The sequence below is a fragment of the Lathyrus oleraceus genome, chromosome 4 (genome assembly GCF_024323335.1).
Source record: "Lathyrus oleraceus cultivar Zhongwan6 chromosome 4, CAAS_Psat_ZW6_1.0, whole genome shotgun sequence".
Classification (NCBI taxonomy): Eukaryota; Viridiplantae; Streptophyta; class Magnoliopsida; order Fabales; family Fabaceae; genus Lathyrus; species Lathyrus oleraceus.
The window spans coordinates 390,733,772-390,758,515 of NC_066582.1; the positions used below are offsets into that span (position 1 = coordinate 390,733,772).

Consider the following 24,744-nt stretch of genomic DNA (forward strand, 5'->3'; position numbering starts at 1 on the left):
CAGCCTCCATTAGGAAATACCAGCAAATCCTTGTATTACACATCTAGATCAATAGAAAGTAATTCAGAGAATAAGGAAAAGACACAGCACATATTGACAGAGAATAAGGAAAAGACACAGCACATATTGACAGAGAATAAGGAAAAGATAGACAAAAGGACATATATGTTTTATGTAGAACTGATACTAACAAACAGAACTCCAAGAGACATGTATCATAGGTAAGAGGGCTTGAAGGAATGTGTGGTAATACTAGCTAATCAAACCTAAACACAAGTAGTAGTATGATTGTATGAAAATTAAACATTGGCGCGACAGAGTGGACAAGTTTTCTTAATGCTATTCCATTTTTGAATGCAGTGGCTATGAAATAGATGAGAGCAGCGCAACCGAATTGGCGTGGAAGAACCATTAGACAAGTCAACAAGACAAATGCAACAGATGGATTCTGCATCTGTTGTGGATGTTGTGAGATGTTGCGAAGTATCTTGAACAGGGATCACCACAGGAGAAGGTCTAGTATTTTGAACACGGATCACAGGTGGAGAAGCTCTAGTACCATTGTTGTGGTGGTGGCGGGGATGACCCGTTTGATGATTAATCCTTGATCTTCTTGGAACATTGCCCATAGGAGAATCATAGATAACAGTTTCATCTACCACAGACACGGTTGATGAAACATTGTTGAGGTTGCTGGCGATACGAGCTTGATCTATGACAGACCAGTGTGGTGTTCTTGTTGGGTGGTTGTGAGACATGGTACGAGAATCAAAGAGAACATAGACAGGTAACATGTTGTGGCCGTGATGTTGTTGACATAAATCAAAGATAGCAACATCATCAACCATTGAAAGTGGTATCGTCATTCTTGTTACAGCAAACAACACAGAATTGATTGAACAAAAGATCGATATAGAATTGATCGTAGAGAGAGTGTTGAAGAAAAGAGAGAGAATGAATGTTACAGGTAGCGGGAATGGTGATCGTAGAGAGAGTGTTGAAGAAAACAGAGAGAGAGAATGAATGCTACAGATAGCGCGACTGGTTATTTATACAAGCTATTGTTCACAGACTTTCTTGTGACCGTTGACGAAACAAACCCTAGAAGCTCAACAAAAACAATTATTTTAAGGATTTGTCATTAATGAAGAAGATTTTTTTCAGGATTTGTCATTAATTAAGATTTTTTTTAAGGATTTGTCATTAATGAAGCAAATAAGGGAAAATTTTATCCTATACCCCTACAATTGTACCCATACCCCTACATTTAAATTTTTTGACCAAAATACCCTCATATAAATAGGGTATATTTTCCGTTTCAAAATTTTTTTACCATTTTCGTTGAAGACTTCCGGAGAAGAAAATTTTTTGGCGTTTTTGCATTGTATACCGGAACACTTAAGAGTAAGTCTTCCGGTTTGAAAAGTGTATACCGGAACACTTCTCTAAAGTGTTCCGGTTTGTTGGTATAAAAAATATAGTTTTACCGTATTTTTCTATAAGTTTTACATAAATTCGTAATCGAATACCAATTTTTTTCAAACTGTCTTAGGTAAATGTTATGATACATGTGACGGTCATGATATTCCTACATATAAGGGGTTCCCCGAAGGACCCTTTAACCTTACATCATTTTCAGATTATGGCAGGGAGAAGCGTAATTTTTTAAACTTATGTTGATTTAATGCATTAGTGATTAATTGAAAGTAGGCATGATAACATAACCCGTACCCGCGGGTACCTACCCGAACCCGCCCCGAAGTTGACGGGGAAAACCCGCTTTGACTGGATTTGGGTTTGGGTTTTCCTCGATTATAAAATATGGGGACGGGTCGGGTAATGGGGATACTAGTACCCACCCCGAACCCGCCCCGTTTACTTTATTATATACATTATTATTTATTTTTGATAATTTAAAATATTAATTAAGTGGCTAATATTTTGATATTTTGATTTGTATTAATTATTTAAAATATTCGAAATGTATGTATGTAATTTTTTTAGATTATTTTATTTTATTATTTGTAATATAATTTGATTTTTTAAAAAATAAATATTTCTATTTAAAAAATTGATTTTATTAAATGGATGGTGGCGGGGCTGGGATACCCGAACCCAAACTGAACCCGTTTGGGACGACTTTGGGTTTTAATTCTCCATCCCCATTTGGGTTTGGGACCGGGAACGGGGATTGTTTGGGAATTCGGGTTTGGGTTTGGGGGAGGTAAAAACCGTCCCCGACCCGCCCCATTGCCATGCCTAATTGAAAGTAACTGACGATTTTTAAGGCACAAGAAATACAAGAAAGAGGGGGTTGAATTAGGTTTCATATATGATATTTTTTTACCAAACCAATGACACAAACAACAAAGATGAAAATACACAATAATTTTTATACTAGCTCACCGTTAACTAGGTTAGTACAATCTATTCGACATAGTCATTTTGCCTATTTCAAACCTGTTGGGACTTATGTTTAATTTGTTGTTGCATGAATTATGTTATTTATATTTTTATTTAATTGATTCTTTTACTTAAAGCGCATTAATTTGAGATACTATGTTAATGTGATTATGTTGCATGAATCAAATAAGGATGTCTTGGGTCACAAGATTTCAACCTAAGTTTTGGGCCTCATCTTCAACTGTTTGGCCCAAATTAAAAGACAATAGAGGTTTATCTCAAGCACCCCTCACTTTCTATCCAGCACTCTACACATTGGATAATTTGAGCAAAGTACCCTTTTGATTAAAAAAAATGAAATTGTTAAACAAAAACTACATATTTTGGATTTTTTAAAATATAATGTATTATTTCAGATTTTTCAAGGGCTTACAGTAATATTTACAAATAAGTATGCGTTTCTTTTAATATTTATATTTTTACTAGATTTTTTGCTTTTGTTAAGAAATATCCGATATTTTTTTATGCATTTTATTGGTTTTTTTAAAAGATTGGTATATAAATATAGTTTTACCGTAATTTTCTATAAGTTTGACATGAATTCGTAACTGAATACCAGTTTTTTTCAAACTGTCTGATGTAAATGCTATGATACATGTGACAGTCATGAAATTCCTACATATGAGGGGTTCCCTGGAGGGCACTCTAACCTTACATTATTGATTGGATATGTCAATCATGTTGCCTTCAGATTATGCAAGGAGAAGTATAATTTTTTTAATTTATGTTGATTTAATTCATTAGGGATAAGTAACTAGCGGTTTTGAAGGTATAAGAAACACAAGAAATAGACACTTGAATTAGGTGTCAAATATGAAACTTTTTTACCAAACCAATAACACGAACAATAAAAATGAAAATACACAATGATTTTTATATTGGTTCACCGTTAACTAGGTTAGTCCATGTCACTCGCTAGAGTGACTTCGCTTTCTCACAAGGATTTAATCCACTAATCAATCAGATTACAAACTTAAAGACCAATTGTCAGTGACTTCTCAAGGCTACTGATTAAACTTAGTCCCTCAAGGAAAAACTCAAAGACTAACTATCAATGACTTATTGAGGATACAGATTAAACTTAGTCCCTCAAGGAATTTCTCAAAGTTACAATACAAAGATATGAGTTTACAAGAATGCTTTTTAACAAGAAGATACACAAAATGAAATTCAGAGTTTACACTTATGAAAATATACAAATCAAAAGCTCTAAGTGTAGCGAGTGTTGTTCTTTTCTTTTCGTTGTTGTATTTAACTTGCTTGTTGTGTTTTCATTTTCATAATCCATTTGTCCTCTTTATATAGATGACGAATAATTTCGTTGGAGGATAGAATTAAAAACATTTTTAATTCCAAAGCTGTAACAGTGGTACGAGGTTGAGTCGTGAAACATGGAGTACTATTGGGGGTACATTCCTTAATAGTTCTAACATATTTGTCATTTAGAGAAACATTTGATTTTTCCACTTGAACGTACGATTATAAAGAATATTCTTTCAATCACTGTTCTCCAAATTATTGGCTTCGTATATGAGATGCTTTGAAGCTTAATCGGAGTTTAGAGCCTTGAAGATAGACTTCAGATTCTAGTGAACATGAGGCATAAATATATTAGAGTAAGTCTGGATTATTTGCTTCAGAAGTGTTGACTTTGTTATCTAGAGTTGACTATCAGTTTAGTACTTCTTTGTATTTAACCTTTACTTCAGAATCTGATGGTGTCCATAGTTCAAAGTCTTATTTAGTTCAGAGTCCAGAGTCTGATGAAGTTCAGAGTCTAATGAAGTCTAGAGTCCAGAGTCTGATGAAGTCTAGAGTCCATAGTCTGATTAAGTCCATAGTCTTTTTATCCAAAGTCCAGAGTGTTTTTTCCAGCTTTGTTCAGAGTCTTCTTTATTCAGCATCTGACTTATTTAGAGTTTGTTTTATCCAACATTTGGCTTGTTCAAATTCTGCACACTTCACAAATCATTAGAGTACAAAATTATTCTTTATACTTCGTTACCATCAAAACTCAAGGATTGTAGACGTAGAATCAAACTTGTTCGAAAACGTTCATACTTCAATTGTTACAAGACTATATCCCATTGATGGTATGTACTCATGGTCTAAGTTGAAGAAATTCCTGGAAGTGCATATGCCGAAGGAGGTTAGGATACTAGTAGATGATGATGGTCTGCTGCCATTAGTGGATTATTCGCTCACCATTCTTGATGCTTCATTGTTATTTTATTTTGTTAAATGGTGGAATAAGGATAAATTTACATTTCATATTCCATTCAGTGAGATTACTATTACCATTGACAATGTCTCTATTCTATTCCATCACCCTCTTGCTAGTAACTTTTTCACCCCTTCATTGATGACCATAGAGCTAACAACTATGAGTGCAATTACATACTTGGGGGTTATAAAAGGGATGATATTGGATGGGTTTAAGTTTAACAGGGTGCTCATTTTCGTCTCTCTTGTGTTAGACGATAATACCGATCTAGAAAGGGGGTTGAATAGATCAGTTTTGAAATTAAGCGCTTTTTAAAATGTTTTCAACGGTTGCGGAAGCACCCTAGACTGAAATCGTCTAAACGATCCCGTTAATGGAAAGATCGGATATACGTGAACCAAATGGAATTACTTAAGATGGAGAAAATCAACCCCTATCTAAAACAATCAATTAACTACTATGATCCTTGATATCGTTACCTCTAATGATGCTCAACACAATAAGAGATCAAGGAAAATATTACTAAGTTTGTGCGAAATTAATTTTGTCAAACACTTGGTGTGCACTTCACACCAAGTATCAATTTCACTTAAGTTGAATGTGCAGAATTTTACTTAAACAATTTATCGAACAGTTGATATGCACACCAATCAAGCGATATTGATTTTACGATCAATTTCACACACAAAGTAATTATGCAAAATTTAAAGAGTTAAGGGATAGAGAGAACAAGACCGGATTTGTTGAGACAGTTCCCCTATCGTCCTCGCCTAGGGTACGTCTGCCCTCAATTCTAAATATAGAATTGAGATGTTTTTATTAACACGTTACAAAGTCAATACAAGAGAACAAATGATCACTGGTGATCAACTTCTAGAGTTGTTGCAGATCCTATTCTATTATCTCCCCTTGATTCGAGTTGAACCAAGATCTTCAAGCACTTCGAACAAACCTCCGTTTACCGCTACCTTATTGGACGAACGCCTCGTTCTCCAAAACTTCAGCTCGGCTGATTTCGAATGCAAGTTGCTTGAACCCTAAGCTTTCTTCATAATCCTCTGTTTACCGCTACTTGTTTGGCCGGACCTTCCGTTCTTCAAACTTTTCACTCGGTTGAATCTGCGAAGCAAAGGTTAGTGCAAAAACCCCTAATTCTTGGAGGACAAAACCTCAAGGGTTTTATTCAAGAAAAACCCACACAAAGTCTTAACCCAAACTAAGATAATCCAATCTCATTTGGACGTTATCATAGTTGCAATGCACAATGCTCAACAAAGATTATTATGTGTGATTATTGAGAAATGCAATGAAGAATGAAGATGATGAGCACTTTGGTGTATATCTTTCACTTTTATTGTTGTTTTGATGAAGAAGAGACATTTGAATGTTTATATGATGTATGGATAAATAACTAACATAACAAAAAAAATTCACAAAGTTACACAACAGAAAATTAAGTGAAACAAGCGACGAGTCGACTCAAACAGGGGATGAGTCGACTCAAACGGATTTTATTACATGGTTGAGTCGACCTATGAGTTGACATCTTCGGACCCGTGGCAATATGTTTGGGAAATGAGTCGAACTAAAGAATGCATGAGTCGACTCATTCAGATTTTCCAGGAATGAGTCAACATGTGAGTCGACCTGTTCAGACCCGAAGGTTTTGCTTCGAGTCATGTGTCGACTCACAGAGGTTTAACTTCCAAAAATGAGTTTTCCAACATATTATGGCTAATTTAGCCTATCTCTTATAAACCTAGGATGTTTACTATGATTAAGTGCATGATTCACATATAAGATATGCTCATATATGCTTGAACACACGGGACCTATATTTTGAACATGTTAAAGGATGAATGCTTTCTATGTTATAATGATATTATTCAAAGATACGATGTGGGCGAATAGAGAGGTTTGACATTATTAAAAATAAGGACTAGGCATATTTGCCCTCACATCTTGACTCCTAGAGACTTATGCATCATTGGTGGAGTATTCTCTATACCAGGAGGCCATTATGGCGTACATGTTGCATCTTGTCTGATGAATAATTTAGGCATATAGGTCACATGTCTATAATAATGTGAGGTCCATATCCTTGTTTGTTGATCTTGCATTTCATACTTGGGCATAGAGTTGTTTTACGGTTACACTACTCTATCACGCCCTTGAAGAGACAACCACCTTTGAGATGAGGAAATTTGTCGGTTACATGAGCCTATTTCAGGTATAAAAATTTATTATGTTTTTTTTCCACATGTTTATTTTGTATGTTTAATTTTTTGTGTTAAAATTATATGTTACGAGTATTTTCCGCTCAATTGTGATATGTGTGATTGTGGTCCTATCACAAATGATTCCTTATGGGCCATAAGACAGGGCTTCAAGAATTCTTATTTAGGCTTTATATGGGAGTACATACGAAGGATTGACGCTCTGACCTTAGAACGCTAAAAAAACAATTTTTTAAGGATTTGTCATTAATGAATAAGATTTTTAAGGATTTTTCATTAATGAAGCAAATAAGGATGTCTTAGGTCACAAGATTTCAATTTCATTTTTGGGCTTCATCTTCAATTGTTGGCCCAAATTAAAAGACAACAAATACGTACTTTTTACCTACACATTGGATAATTTGACCAAAGTACCTTTTTGATATAAAAAATGAGATTGTAAAACAAAAATTAAACATTTCAGATTTTTCAAAACATATTGTATCATTTCAGATTTTTCAAGGACTTGCACGAATATTTACAAGTAAGTAAGTATGCGCTTTTTTTAAATATTTATGTTTTTACTGGATTTTTTATGCATTTTACTGGCTTTTCTAAAAGATTGGTATAAAAATATAGTTTTACCGTATTTTTCTTTAACTTTGACATAAATTCGTAACTGAACCAATTTTTTACAAAATGTCTGATGTAAATGCTATGATACAAGTGACGATCGTGATATTCCTACATATTAGGGGTTCCCTGAAGGCCCCTATAACCTTACCTTATTGATTGGTTATGCCGATCACGTTGCCTTCAGATTATGACAGGGAGAAGTATAATTTTTTAATTTATGTTGATTTAATCCATTAGTGACAAGTAACTGACGGTTTTGAAGGTACAGGAAACACAAGAAAGAAGGGGTTGATCTAGATTTTAGATATGACAAATTTTTACCAAACCAATGACACAAACAACAAAGATGAAATTACACAATAATTTTTATACTAGCTCACCGCTAACTAGATTAGTCCAATCCACTAATCAATCAAATTATAAACTCAAAGACCAACTGTCAGTGACTTCTCAAGGCTACTGACTAAACTTAGTCCCTCAAGGAAAAAGTCAAAGACTAATTGTCAATGACTTCTTGAGGCTACAGACTAAACTTAGTCCCTCAAGGAATAACTCAAAGTTATAATACAAAGATATGAGTTTAAAAGAATGCTTCTTAACAAGCAGATACACAAAATGAAATTCAGAGTTTACACTTATGAAAATATACAAATGAAAAGCTCTAAGTGTAGTGAGTGTTGTTCTTTTCTTTTTGTTGTTGTATCAAAGCTGTCTGTTGTGTTTTTATTTTCACAATTCCTTTGTCCTCTTTATATAGATGATGAATAATACTGCTGGAGGATAAAATTGGAAACATCTTCAATTCTACAGTTGTAATAGTGGTACAAGGTTAGGTTGTGAAACATGGAGTATCGTTGGTGGTACATTCAATAATAATTCTAGCATATTTTCCTTTAAGGAAACATTTAATTTTGCCGCTTGAATGTACGATTATCTTGAATATTATTTCAATCATTGTTCTCTAAATCATTTGCTTCGTATATGAGATGTTTTGAAGCTTGATCAGTTTTTAAAGTCTAGTGAACATGAAGCTTGAATATATCAGAGTAAGTCTGGATTATTTGCTTCAGAAGCGTTGACTTGGTTATCCATAGTTGAATATCAGTTTAGTACGTCTTTGTATTTAAATATTGATTTAAAATATGATGGTGTCCAGAGTTCAGAGTCTAATTTAGTTTAGAGTTCAGAGTCTGATGAAGTCTAGAGTCTAGAGTCCGATGAGGTCTAGAGTCTGATGAAGTCCATAGTCTAGAGTATTCTTACCCATTGTTCAGAATCTATTTTGTCCAACTTTGTTCAGTGTCTGGCTTGTTCAGAGTCTACTTTATTCACCATCTGGCTTGCTCAGAGTCTGCTTTATCCAGCATCTGGCTTGTTCAGATCCTGCACACTTAGCAAACTATTAGAGTACAAAATTCTTCTTTATACTTTGTTGCCATAAAAACTCAAGGATTGTAGATGTATAACCAAACCTTTTCCAACAATATCCCCCTTTTTGATAATGAAAAATATTTTAATTTGATGAATAATTTTTACTTAACAAATAATAAGCCAGAAATCATACTTAGGTTTCTAAGCTCCCCCTAACTTTTAGACCTTCAAAATTTTCATAGCTTAAGTTCACAGAGTGGGGTTTGCAAGCTCCGTATGAGTTTAAGACTTAGAAATTCTTTGATTTTCCATCAGCATAAATAACCTCATAGTTTATCCAATAAATTGTTTAAATGTTTGGGATTTATCTTGGGATAAAAATGAATAAAAAAGATACATATAAAATTGAAGAATAAAGATGAATTAGGTTTCAGATATGACAATTTTTTACACTTATGAAAATATACAAATTAAAAGTTCTAAGTGTAGTAGTATTTTTCTTTTCTTTTTGTTGTTGTATTTAACTTGCTTGTTGTGTTTTCATTTTCACAATAAATTTGTCCTCTTTATATAGATGATGAATAATTCCATTGGAGGATAGAATTAAAAAGATCTTTAATTCCACAGTGGTACGAGGTTGAGTCGTGAAACGTGGAGTACTGTTGGTGGTACATTCCTTAATAATTCTAGCATATTTTTCATTTTTAGAAACATTTGATTTTTCCACTTAAATGTATAATTGTCAAGAACATTCTTTCAATCATTGTTTTCCAAATTATTGGCTTCGTATATGAGATGTTTTGAAGCTTGACCAGAGTTTAGAGCCTTGAAGATAGACTTCAGATTCTAGTGAATATGAGGCGTGAATATATTAGAGTAAGTCTAGATTATTTTCTTCAGAAGCGTTGTCTTGGTTATTTAGAGTTAACTATCAGTTTAGTACCTATTTGTATTTAAACCTTGCTTCAAAATCTGATGGTGTTCAGAGTTCAGAGTTTGATTTAGTTCAGAGTCCAGAGTCTGATGAAATCCAGAGTCCAAAGTCTGATGAAGTCTAGAGTCCATAGTCTTATGAAGTCCTGAGTCTCTTTATCCAGAGTCTGTTTTTTCCAGCTTTGTTCAGAGTCTTCTTTATTCAGCATCTGACTTGTTTAGAGTCTGCTTTATCCAGCATCTGACTTGTTCAAATTTTGCATGCTTAACAAATTAGTAGAGTACAAAATTGTTCTTTATACTTTATTGACAACAAAACTCAAGGATTGTAGAAGTAGAACTAAACTTGTTCTAACAAGTTTATGCTTTAATTGTTACAAGACTATATACCATTGGAGGTCTCTACTCATGGTCTAAGTTGAAGAAATTCTCAGAAGTGCATATGCCGAAGGAGGTTAGGATACTAGTAGATGATGATGGTCTGCTGCAACTAGTGCATTGTTCGCTGACCATGCTTGACGCTTCATTGTTATTTTGTTTTGTTAAATGTGAAGGATAATAGCGATCCAAAACCTAACAGAATTTAAAATTTTTCTCTTTTAGTGATCCTTACGAATGGGGATGATCAGTGATAGAATCGTTACCTCTTATGGTGATTGAAACCTTTGATGCAGATCTAAGGAGCGATCAGGAACGTTGAATAGTGACAACACCTCTACTCAGTCCACACGAACGGATTCCTTCAATATCAGTGTTAGCTGCTACGAATGAAGTCTTTGAGTGAGTGAGAGAGAGAGAGAAACAAAATTGCAATTGAACAAATGCTTCTGCAAAAGGGTTCTATTTATAGAACCACTTGTGTGGGATGTAAGCTAAAAATCCCACTTAAGTGTATGTGGCCCATATCTTATGATATACCAAAATCACTTAAGCACGTGGAACCTTACCATATTTCGTATTCTACTTAAGTGCGTCATACCTTACGAAATTCTATAATTCACTTAAGTGCATCATACCTTACGATGTTCTACAATTCACTTAAGTGCATCCTACCTTATGGTGTTCCTTATTTACTCTATCTCTCATCAATCCGTCATTTTGTGTGTGACCTTGTAGGTTCTCGCGACATTGGTAATTATATTAAATCACGTATTTAACATAATAAACAGTGAGCGGTATCTAGCAACACATTACTGCTACCTAAGACACGAAAATGTCATATTATCTGACAAATCTTTTTGTGATAATACTTATGTGTACAATTACACTTTTTCCCCTATGTCTATATTGAACATAAGGCATGGACTGTGTCATCCTTGTCCAGTTCAATATTGGGCCCGTAGACATTTATCATGTTACGCAAGATGGGCAAATTCCATCTAGGTCACTCATGTCCCTCAGCATGCTTCGTGGAGTATTCATCAACTGTCTTTATGGTCATCCAGTTACGGACAATGTTTGATAAGCAATAAGGCACTCGACTCTACATCTAGGGTCCATAGTGGTTTCAGGTCGAAGGGTGGTATACACCACTTTCACCATGAGAATAACTTATGTCACTTTGCATAACATTCTATATATTATTCTCATAGTGGGTCAATCCAGTATAAATATTACTCTTAATATTCATACCTATGTTTAAGACTTGATAACTCATTATCCATGATCCATGAGACGTGACCATCAGTCTATATACATAATAGTCTTAATGCTTTAATGTTATCCCACTTTACAACAAAGCTCGACTACGGATACTTTAAGAATAATGTCCTTATGTTTAATGGGATCTCATGATTAAGTCATACTTGATACATTAAACGAACTAACTATTCTAGGTACTTTATTAAACAAACATAATAAAGAAAAAGCCTTTTATTATTAATAAATAATTCGATACAAGTACCAAAATTATTGGCCTCTAGGGCTTACACCAACAAAATGATGACATAAGGACACATATACGTTTCACCTTCCATTTAGTGAGATGACTATTACCATTGACAATGTCTCTAGTCTATTCCATCACCCTCTTATTATTAACTTCTTCACCCCTTCATTGATGAGCATAGATATAGCAACTATGAGTGCAATTATATACTTCGGGGTTACAAGAGGGATGATATTGGATGAGTTTCAGTTTAATAGGGTGCTCATTTTCATCTCTCTTGGCTCTCAAAGACTTATGCATCATCGATGGAGAAATATATGTACCAGGAGGCCACTAGGAAGTATATATATTACATCTAGTTGGAAGGACTATTTGGGCATGTAGGTACCATGTCTACATTAATGCGAGGTACATAGCCTTATTTGTTGATCTTGTATTTCATAGTTGCGCATGAAGTTGTTTTACGGTGACACTACTCTATCACGCCTTTGAAAAGACAACCACCTTTGAGATGAGGCAATTTGTCGGTTACATGAGCCTATTTCAGGTATAAATATTTATTATGTTTTTTTTGCACATATTTATTTTGTATGTTTAATTTGTTGTGTTAAAATTATATGTTACAAGCATTTTCCGTTCCATTGTGATATGCGTGATTGTGGCCCTATCATAAATGGTTCCCTATGGGCCATAAGACAGGGCTTCAAGCATTCTTATTCAGGATTTATATAGGAGTACAGACTAAGGATTGGCGCTCTGAAAATAGATGATGTCATCTAGACATCGTACACTGACCATATGGTGGTACATCAAAAATTAAAAAACATTGCACGATTCTTAGACTATTTGCGGTGGGAGAGTATTGTCACTGATTATTTACTTGAGAAGTATCTCTTCCAATTTGGCTCAGTCTACACCATACCTAGACCAATCCATGTTGTACCATATAATATTGGTTGATGGTTATGTGCTAACATGGTGAGTAGTACCATTGTGATTAGACAAAATGCAATGGACGTTTCTTTTATTGGGAAATGTTTTGATGGTTATTTATAATGGTAATATAGTAACACACCCTTGTATAATCCCTTCTAGATCAATTGAGCTTACATAAGTTGTGAGACCTCTGGTTGTTGGAGAACATTCAGATGATATCCTACCATATCCTCCACCTTATGTGACTGATCAAGAGTGGATGCAGACTATAACTCTTTTGTCTAACAACCTTATTCATTGGTATGGTAAACTCAAATGATGAGGTTTATAATTTGGTATCGTATTTTATTGTAAATTATTGTATATTGTTGTGATACGGTGAACTGACTTTGTGTTTTTGCTTTGAAAAGCAATGTTGTGGATAGTAAGAGTCGCCATCGGCTTTTCTTTTATCCAATAAGGAAAGGCGGAAAAGAACAGGAAAGACCTTGATTAGATTTTGAGTTCGGGAGGTACATTATACAAAGGGAAGGTGTTAGCACCCTTTGTATCCATGGTTATCCATGGGCTCTTAATTGCTTAACTCACTTATGTTTTCCTTGTTTGAGAAAGTGTTTGAGAAATGTGGTGTGTTTAGAAAATATTTTGAAAGGAGAGTTTAACTTTGTAACGATTCTTGTATGAATGTATACAAAGTGTTTATCTCGTTTGATTTTGGAAGATGTTTAGAAAAATATAACTCGACGATGATTCTGGTGCGAATGTATACCAAGTGGTGATTTTCTAAAAGATGTTATGAAAAGTGTGAGGTGTGAAAAGTATTTTAAGCTGTGAGCAAGCATTTAAGAGTTATACCTAACCAAGGTCTTTATAGGTATTTCCTATCCTTAGGAGGGTAAATTGTCCTTACTATTGAGAAGTAAGTAGTCTTATCCTTTGGATGTAAAGAGACATCGTGGAGTCGTCGATTGGTCATTGAAGGCAACATTTATAAGGATACCTTAGCATTCGAAGAGGCGATCATCATTTAATCGTAGGCTACAACGAAGGGTCATCGAGGGACAAAGTCATATATTCGAAGGCAACGTTCGAGGGACAAGGTCATATATTCGAAGGCAACGTTCGAGGGACTATGATTTATCTTGTAGGGACATTGACCTTTTGATCGAAGGGACTATGACTTATCTGTTTAGGGATGATGATGATTTAATCGAAAGGGTCTTTGCTAAGGGTATCCCCACATTCACGGGACATTACCGTAATATCGTAAGGCAACAAAGAGAGGGTTATCCTAGAGATGCAAGTGTGGAAATGATTGGATTCAGATATATTATCTTGAATTAATTTATCTAAATTCGATTATTTATCTTTCCATGCAATCCTATTAGCATACATCTAGACAGTTATATTCACAGTATGGAAAAATTAAAGTGCGAAAAATTAATTAATAAACTAGATTAAATTATATCCTAGTTTCAATAACTAATATAATATATTAATTAGAAAATTAATTAATGGGTTTTATTTTAATAATAGAAAAATAGTGGTGAATTGATTATAGTGGAAAGGGAGTAAACATAGTAAAAACACTGAAAAGCAGTGAGGGGGGAGCTACCAACGAGCCATGTTGGTCCATTCGTTATTTATTCGCCTTCATTAAAATATATATTAATTCTACATGGATTTTTCCATTTTGACACAACACCACCATGCATGTTACAGCTTTCTCTCTTACGGCAAGCTACTTTATTTTTTCTCATGCTATTTCTTTCATGTGAATACAACAAACCTGTAACTTCATCTTATATCAAACCACACACATAAAATAAGATCATATGTAATCATCATGCAATAATAAAAATAGCCATGCACAAATCAAGAAGCTTATATTATTTTACTCATGTATTAATTCTCTTTACTGCAAGTGATAATGATAAAACAAACCTTACACATACATATTAAAGACAACCAAGAATTTATATTATCACCATTATATCATCATCATCATTATTATGTAATAACAGCATGTGAAATAAACATAATCATGCTAGAAACAACACTCATATAATAATAATTAAATGGCAGATATAATTCTTTAATCATGCAAACAGAATTTCCTCAACATGCTATGACATATCAAGAACAAATGCATACTTAAATAAAGCAATATCAATATCCACCAAACCATGAATACATCATCTCAATATATATATATTAAACCAATATTATTCATGCATGAATTAAGGAGTATTGAAAGGTAATCATGCTGGATGCAAATTCCCTAATGAACACTTACTGGAGATTTGATTCTTCTAGCTTGCTCACTGTATGTGTGTTGTTCTTATTCAGGCTATTAGTGTTTTATGGTTGCTTCTCTTTTCCCTGCCCGTGAATCTTCTTGCTTCTGCCTTGCCTTGTGTATCTTCTTCTGTTGTCTCTCCTCTTTTTCGTCTTCCCTCCCTCTCGCTACAGCCATATGAAGTATTTATAATGGTGTGGATTAGGGTTTAACCTTGCTAAATATTTGGATCCCTTCCTATACTTTAGGGTTTAACCTTGCTAAATATTTGGATCCCTTCCTATACTTTAGGGTTTAACCTTGCTAAATATTTGGATCCCTTTCTATACTTTAGGAGAATTAGGGTTTAACCTTGCTAAATATTTGGATCCCTTCCTATACTTAGGAGAGTTAGGGTTTAACCTTGCTAAATATTTATTAAATACAAATATTATTATAAATAATGAATAATTTAAATAAAAATTAATTTAAATTTTAGTTACATAATTGAATTAAAATTTAAACCTATTTCTATTTTTACTTTCATCATTTAAAAAAAAAATCAAAATTATTCTTACTTATATCAACCAAAATTATTTTATAATTTATGGACTTAAAAAAATGTTACTCTTATAAATAAATTTTATTAAGTAAAAAATGTGAATTACTAAATAAATACTATTTATAAATAATGAATAAATGGAACATGAGTCACTAAATTATAAAAAATAGTTATTATAATTTAATGAGCTTTAACAAATAAAATTAATTAAAAATTTTAATTATACAATTAAAATTCAAATCTATTTTTATTTATCATTAAATTAAAACTATTTTATTTATATATATAAATTTATTTATATCATACAGATAACCAAAATTATTATTATTTTTTATATCTGTATCACATAATAAATAAATTAAAATTTATAATTTATATGAGAATGTATGCTAATGAATGAATGCAAATGTGAAATGAATGTCATGCATGAATCAATTTATCATAAAAATTAACAGACAAATTTTGGGGTATGACAGCTGCCCCTGTTCAATATTCTTAAACCGAGAGAATTAGAATGGTATGTACGCCATTCATGATCTGGAGGTGGAAGATTATTGAACACTTAGAATGTCCCAAAAATTTGCACTTGTTAATTAAAAGATAGTCTTGATGGAGATGGGCTTAAAGATGTCATCCAGAAAGTTTGATGATGAGAGCTTCAGAGTGCGTCGTACATTAGACCATATCTGAAGACATGGGTGTCACACTGGGTCGTACGCTAGACCGTATAATGAGTCATCCATTAGGTGATATTAGGGTGAGCTGAACCTGATGAGATAAGGATCAGAATGGGTCATATGCTAGACCGTATCTGAGTAGCAGAGTGAGCCGTCCGTTAGGCTGTATCTGGAGGAATAAAGATCAGAATGGATCGTACGCTAGATCGTATCTGAAGAGTAGAATGAGTCATCCGTTAGGCTGTATCTGGCGATAAAAAGTAGTCGTACGCTAGACTACATTTCAGAATGTACCGTACGCTAGGTAGTATCTGATGAGAAGAGTCAGACTGGGTTGTACACTAGACCGTATCTGAGTTGCAGAATGAGTCGTCCATTAGGCTGTATCTGAGGATAAAATATCAGAATGGATCATACGCTAGATCGTATCTGAGTAGCAGAATGAGCCGTCCTTTAGGCTGTATCTGATGATAAAAGGGGTAGTCATACGCTAGACTACATTTCATAATGTACCGTACGCTAGGTAGTATCTGAGGGGATGAATATCCAAATGGGTCGTACGCTAGACCGTATTGGAACAGTTGAAGGAACCATACGTTAGGCTGAATCAGAATGAGCTGTACGTTAGGCTATATCTGATAATATTTGTATATGTTATATTTGCAATAAATGTCTGGGATGGGCTTAAATATGCCATCATCAGGAACATATCAGAATGCTTGTCATAATGAATATTCATATGGATTATATCTGAAAGATGTATCGGAATCTTGAATGTAATCGATAAAGATATCCGTCTGAATGAATCTTTATTTTGACTGTATCAGTAGGATAATTAACTGGAAAAAAAAAGAGTTAGCCTCATGCCATGTCATGATGCATGAGATGTTTTATGCTCTTGAAAATAAATGCGAACATTGCATGCATGTATATGTTGTGAAATGATGCATGAATGAATTATGCGTCTGAAATTTTTTGCCATGGGAAAATAAATCCCGATATTCTGGTTGGAGATATTTGTATTGATGACCCTTTCTTAGCTGGGGATATTTGATTTCTGTCTGATGGTAGAAATATTCAACAGAACCTGACTGGGGATAAAAGAGATGACCAGTCTGTCTAGTAGTGCCAATTTCTTCTGGGAATAACTCGTTTTGCTGGGGAATAGGATTTGCAACCGGATTTGTTAGAACGCATGGTTAAACCTTATCCTTGATCCTAAAGTCTTTTAGTAATTGCTATTTCTATTTTATGCATGTATTTTCGGTAATCATCAATCATATTCAAATGCATATATTAATTTGAATTAAATCAATGGACGTTTATGCAAACAAAACGGAGAAAGTAAAACAAAAGTATCTTTTTGGAAATAAAATTGTATTGATTTTGAAAGAGGGCCTATAAATAAGCAATTTTAATACAAGGAGACAGAAATCCTAGTAAGAGGAAATTGTCAAGAAAGCAAAGAAAAAAACAGCTATGAAAAAAAAGTCCTATTGATTTTAATTCTACTACTGCTATTATGTCTTCAAGCATCTCATCTCTTGCTGTCGGATAGAAGTGATTGGCTTGTTCAGTCTCTTTGACTTTGGTGAAGCTGACCGAGAACGGGACATATTCATACGCTTTAATCCCTAATTTTTGCCTGGACCACCTTTTCAGGATTTCAGTCCACCAGGATACCCTTTTTTGCCCAAGCCGCCTTTTCAGGTTTTCGACTTGCCGGGTGTACATTTTTATATGTTTATCCCTAATTTTTGCCCGAACCCTTTTGGTTCGCCGAGATGCCCTTACTTTTGCCTAGATATGTCGACCTAGCGGGTCTCTTTTATGCGTAGTATTTTTTAACTATGTTTGTGTTCACGGGATGCGGGAAATCTTCGCCATCCATTGTAGCAAGCATCATGGCTCCACCAGAGAATACCTTCTTAACTACAAATGGCCCTTCGTATATGGGAGTCCATTTTCCTCTAGGATCACCTTGTGGTAGAATGATACGCTTTATCACCAAGTCACCAATTTGATACACCTGTCTCTTGACTTTTTTATTAAATGCCTGGGTCATGAGCTTCTGATATATCTGCCCATGACAAACAGCCGCAAGTCTCTTTTCATCAATCAAATTTATCTGATCGAGTCGAGTCTGAATCCATTCATCTTCATCTAAGCCTGCATCTTTCATAATTCTTAGAGAGGGAATCTGAACTTCCACTAGTAAAACGGCTTCCAGTCCGTAGACTAAAGAGAAAGGAGTTGCCCCTGTCGAAGTGCGATAACCATGAAGAGCAAATGGTAACATCTCATGCCAGTCTTTGTATGTTACTGTCATCTTTTGTATAATCTTCTTAATATTCTTATTAGCAGCTTCTACGGCGCCATTCATCTTTGGCCGGTACGGAGAAGAGTTATGGTGTTTTATTTTGAACTGCGTGTAGAGTTCAGTAATCATCTTGTTGTTTAAATTAGTACCATTTTCAGTGATAACTCTTTCAGGGATGCCATATCGACAAATAAGACTATTCTTGATGAACCATGCCACCACATTCTTGGTGACAGAAGCAAATGAGGCTGCCTCTACCCACTTCGTAAAGTAATCAATAGCAACAAGAATGAAACGATGTCCATTAGAAGCAGTAGGTTTAATCTCTCCAATCATATCAATGCCCCACATTGCAAAGGGCCAAGGGGCTGTCAACACGTTCAATGGAGCAGGAGGTACATGTACTTTGTCCGCATAGATCTGGCACTTGTAACAAGTTCTGGAGTGCTGGTGGTAATCAGCTTCCATGGTAGACCAATAATACCCTGATCTCAGAATCTTCTTGGCCATCGTATGTCCACTAGAATGAGTCCCAAAAATACCGTCATGCATGTCTTCCATAATCTTTTCTGCTTCCTTTTTATCCATACAGCGAAGCAAAGTCGAATCATGATTACGTTTGTATAATACTCCATTACTCAAAAAGAATTTAGCGGAGAACTTCCTCAGAAATTTTCTGTCATTGATGGATGCCCCTTCAGGGTATTCCTGATTTTCTAAATATCTTTTTACTTCGTGGAACCAAGGTTTCTCTTCTACTTCATCAGCATTAAGTCCATAACAATATGTTGGTTCATCTAATTGTTCAATGGTGATCATAGGAGCTTCATTGTCCCATCTGACTCTAAACATAGATGACATGGTAGCCAATGCGTCTGCCAACTGATTCTCTTATCGTGGAATATGTTCGAATATAATCTCTTCAAAGTATGGGATTAATGTCAACAACCGCTCTCGATAAGGGATGAGATTCAGATGTTTAGTGTCCCATTCTCCTTTGATATGACTGATTACTAAGGCTGAGTCTCCGTACACACTCAAAAACTTGATTCTCAGGTCTATAGCAGCTCTGAGTCCCAAAATACGTGCTTCATACTCAGCCATATTATTGGTACAATCAAAACATGGTCTAGCAGTGAAAGGTGTATGGCAACCCTTGGGAGAAATAATTAAAACACCAACACCATTGCCCAATGCATTAGAAGATCCATCAAAAACCATAGTCCATCGGGATCCCAGTTCGGGTCCTTCATCCGGTCCAGGTTCTTCATAATCAGTAACAAGCATAACATCCTCATCAGGGAACTCAAAATTCATAGTTTGGTAATCATCAACTGCTTGATGAGCCAAATGATCAGCTAACACGCTTCCTTTGATTGCTTTCTGGGTAGTATACTGGATATCATACTCTGTTAAAATCATCTGCCATCTTGCTATTCTTCCGGAGAGAGCAAGTTTCTCAAATATATATTTGATAGGATCCATCTTAGAAATCAATAAAGTGGTATGGTTCAACATATACTGTCTTAGTCGGCGAGCAACCCAAGCCAAAGCACAGCAAGTTTTCTCAAGCAGTGAGTATCTTGTTTCACAGTCGGTAAACTTTTTGCTAAGGTAGTATATTGCATGCCCTTTTCGACTAGACTTGTCATGTTGCCCCAGCACACACCCCATTGAATTTTCTAACACGGTCAAATACATGATTAGAGGTCTTCCTTCAACTGGTGGCATCAGAATTGGAGGTTCTTGGAGATACTTATTGATTTTGTCAAAAGCTTCTTAACATTCATCATTCCATATTATCTCTTGATTTTTCCTCAGTAATTTGAAGATGGGTTTGCAAGTAGCAGTCAAATGGGAGATAAATCGGGCAATGTAATTCAAGCGTCCCAAGAAACCTCTGACTTCTTTATCTGTACGGGGAACTGGAATTTCTTGAATAGCTCTCACCTTAGCCGGGTCAACCTCAATTCTTTTACCACTGACAATAAAGCCCAAGAGTTTACCGGATCTTACTCCAAAGGTGCATTTGTTCGGGTTCAATCTCAACTTGTATTTCTTCAACCTCTCAAACAGTTTGTATAAATGATCGAGATGTTCTTCTTCAGTATGAGATCTGGCTATCATGTCATCCACATATACCTCTATTTCATGATGGATCATATCATGGAACAAAACCACCATAGCACGCTGGTATGTTGCCCCTGCATTCTTTAAACCGAATGGCATTACTTTGTAACAGAAAGTGCCCCATTGCGTCACAAACGTAGTTTTCTCCATGTCTTCAGGTGCCATCTTAATCTGGTTATAACCTGAGAATCCATCCATGAATGAGAATACCTTGTGTTGAGCGGTGTTATCTACCAGAACATCAATGTGCGGAAGTGGAAAGTCATCTTTGGGACTTGCTTTATTCAAATCTCTGTAATCTACACACATTCGCACCTTACCATCCTTCTTTGGCACTGGTACCACATTAGCAACCCATTGAGGATAAGAAGTAACAGCTAGAAAACCTGCATTAAATTGTTTCATAACCTCGGCTTTGATTTTCTCAGGCATTTTAGGATGCATGCGACAAACCTTTTGCTTAACAGGATGACAATCTTCCTTCATCGGCAAACGATGTACTACTATATCAGTATCCAGTCCTGGCATGTCTTCATAAGACCAAGCAAAAATCTCTACATAGTCATGTAACATCTGAATCAATCTTTCTTTGACACTGTTTTCCAAGCCTGCTCCTATTTTGACTTCTTTCTTGTCTACTTCAGTACCCAGATTTACAATTTCAATTGATTCCTCATGCGGCTGTATAGTCTTTTCTTCTTGCAGTAACAGTCTGGCAAGCTCTCCAGGCACTTCGCAATCTTCCTCACTTCCATCCTCGGCTTGGTAGATCGGATTTTTAAAGCCATAATTAACAGTAGCAGAATTATTATCAACAGGATCCAGAGTGGATATGGATCTGCAATTTGTTACGTGAGTGTGTGTAAGAAAACATATCTTATTTGAAAGATGACAGGAAAGATAAAGAGCGCAATATTTGAATGCAAAAAGTCCATTGATTTATTGAATGTGAATATGCTTATGAAAATGACAAAAACCCTAACAAATTAGCTATTGTGCCTCGGGCAGAGACACAATGCTTTAAGAAGTTCAATTGTTCATAATAAAAATTACAAAAATTGAAACACTAAAATAAGCAATAACAATTACTCCTGACTAAAGGAAATCGGGATAGTGTCTTCAGCCTTCCAATTATTGATTTTGTCACCAATTGTTGGGAAAATCTAGCTATCCAAGTCGCAATCGCTATCAGCATCTTCTACCGCATTAATCTGATCTTTGACTATCTTTTCAGAGCTAAACCCCAGGCCAAATTTATCAGACTTGTACGGTACATCGATCAGTTGACCCCAGCCAGTATGACCACCACCTTCAACCACGGCTTGAGCATCTTTCAGAGAAATCATAGCAGGAGGAGCACGAATAACCTTGGGCACACGGGAAGTTGGCTTAAGGACAGGACTGGTCGGAGGAACTACTTCAAATGACTGAGAAGGAGTCTCAAAGAATTCACCATCCATCTCGACGTATCTGAAGGTATGCACACTACTGACAATATACTCTTCTTCTCCACACACAGTGACAATCTTTCCCTCTATTGGATACCTCAGCTTTTGATGGAGAGACGAAGCTACAACACTTTCCCCATGGATCCAAGGGCGTCCCAGCAAGCAGGAATAGGCAGGACGAATGTTCATTACGTAACAGGTAGTGTTGAAGACTTGAGGTCCTATCTTGATAGGGAGAACCACTTCACCATGGACAACACTCTTCGCACCATCATAAGCACGCACCACAACGTCACTAGGTTTCAGTTCAATGCTTTTACAGTCAAGCTTATCGAGCACATCTTTCGGTAGCACATTCAAAGAAGAGCCATTGTCGATCAACACACGAGACAAGGTGATCCCCTTACACTCAATGGAGATATGCGGAGCTTTATTGTGATTCTTTCCTGCTGGTGTCAGGTCAGCATCAAAAAAGCCTATGCCATTATCAACAGCCAAGTTAGCAACATAATTTTCTAACTGATCGACAGATGTCTCCTGAGGTACATAAGCGGTCTTCAAGAATCTTATCAACGCATTGGCATGAGATTCAGAAGATAACAACAAGAATAACATCGAAATTTTAGACGGAGTATGCCCCAGCTGTTCTACCACATCAAAATCACTCTTACAGATGATTTTAAGCATTTCTTCCATTTCCTGCTTCGCAACATCTTCGGTAGTAACTTCGACTGGTGTCTTTGACTGAGAAGGATTGATTACTGGTCCCTTTCCTCGGGTTTTAGGGGCGGGAGGTGAGATTTCTGGAGAGAAGATCCTTCCACTTCGAGTAATTTTACTAGTCCCAACAATGTCAACGTCATTAGGATTAGCAGAATTATCATCTTGCTTTATGCCGTGGATGTAAACATCACCTCCATAATTCCATGAAATGGCTTTGCTTGAGGAATACGGTACTGGGCCAGGTGCAGTAATAATTAGGGGAGTTACCTTGGGCTCAACAGTAATCTTCACAGGCACTCTAGTAGTGGTAATCTTCACTGGAACTTTGGACCTAGCAATCATAGATATTTCTTCAATAGGGTTTTCCACCTTAGGAATCTTTTCAAAGAGAATTGTACGATCATCCATCAGCCGTTGAATACCATTCCTCAACTTTAAGCAATCATTGGGTCGGAGTATACAAAGATCGCAATTTTCAGCACAACCTGGAAATAAACCAGCTTGCAATAAATTCTTCTTGATGATCAGGAGAGGAGATGCTAAGTCAGCTACATTAGTAACGTGAGAATTGTCATCCACAACATTCACAGTCTTGTCATGATTAGGCATAGGAGCAGTGATGATATTAGGAGTCTCCGGAGGATCAAATTCAATTTCTCCAGCGTCGATTATATCCTGAATCTAATTCTTCAACAACCAACAATCGTTTGTATCATGCCCGGGGCTATCGGAGTGATATGCACACCTGGCATTGGGATTATAACAAGGAGAAGTAGTGTTGGGATTTGCAGGAGGATCTCTGAGGGTAATTAAATTTGCTTTTAGCATACCCTACAGTGCTTGTGCTAAAGTCATATTGATCTTGGTAAACTGCCTTCTTGGCCTGTCTTGTCTGTGTTGGAAGTTTTGAGATGGCGGTGCTGCAATCGTAACTGCTCCAACAGTATGGTCACGATTTTTCTTGTTATGACCCCTTTGACCGTACACAGCATTTGATTCATTCTTCCCCTGATAGGACTTTTTGGTGCTTGCAGAGGTAGCCGCCTGTATCTTTCCACTTCGAATGCCGCTTTCAACACGTTCACCCGTCAATATAAGTTCAGTGAAACCCGATGAGGAACTTCCCAATAGATGGCTGTAGAACGGGCCAGTCAGTGTACCCATGAACATGTCCACTAATTCTCGATCAGTCATAGGGGGTTTGACTCTGCCAGCCAAGTCTCTCCATTTTTGAGCATATTCTTTGAAGCTTTCTTTAGAGCCCATAGTCATATTCTGCAGCTGTAGCCGAGTAGGCGCTAATTCAGAATTATACTGGTAGTGCTTGTAGAAAGCTGTCGCTAAATCAGTCCAGGTGTGGATGTTAGAGCTCTCGAGCTGATAATACCATTCTAACTGTGTGCCAGACAGACTCTCTTGGAAGAAATGGATCCATAGCTTCCTATCAGTGGTATACGGCTGGATCTTTCTCACATAAGCTCTCAGATGCATCTGAGGACAAGACACACCATCATACTTAGTGAAAGCGGGGACCTTGAGTTTGCGAGGAATGACCACATCAGAGACCAGACCTAAGTTTTCGAAATCCAGACCGGGCGCCTTCTGACCCTCCATAGCTAGCATACGTTCTTCCAGCAACTTATACTTATCATCTTTCGGAGAGTACTGTTCATTTTCATAATTTTCATAGTCGTCCTCAGGGTTGAAGGGATCAACATTCTCATCTTCCGGATCATTTTCTGTCTCATCTTCTTTATCCTTCGGAATTCCAATCTTGACTCTTGGAGCCTGTCCTTTAAGCCTTCTTCTCGGGTTAATGTAACTCACAGATTTCTTGTCTTTCTTCTTCTCGAGCAATAGAGTCTTCAGTTCCTCCTGCCCCTTGGATAAGTTCAAGATCATCTCCTGGAATTGAGCATTCTGAGCCTGGAGATCCTTG

The 24,744-nt window shown here is 36.0% G+C and overlaps 1 protein-coding gene across 1 annotated transcript; it reads right to left on the bottom strand.

The window, feature by feature from the left end:
• Window positions 1-299: 299 nt before the first annotated feature.
• LOC127137679 (uncharacterized) lies at window positions 300-866 on the bottom strand. Its single transcript, XM_051064116.1, has one exon. The coding sequence runs from the start codon at window positions 864-866 to the stop codon at window positions 300-302; it is 567 nt and encodes a 188-aa protein (XP_050920073.1).
• Between the last annotated feature and the right edge of the window lie 23,878 nt (window positions 867-24,744).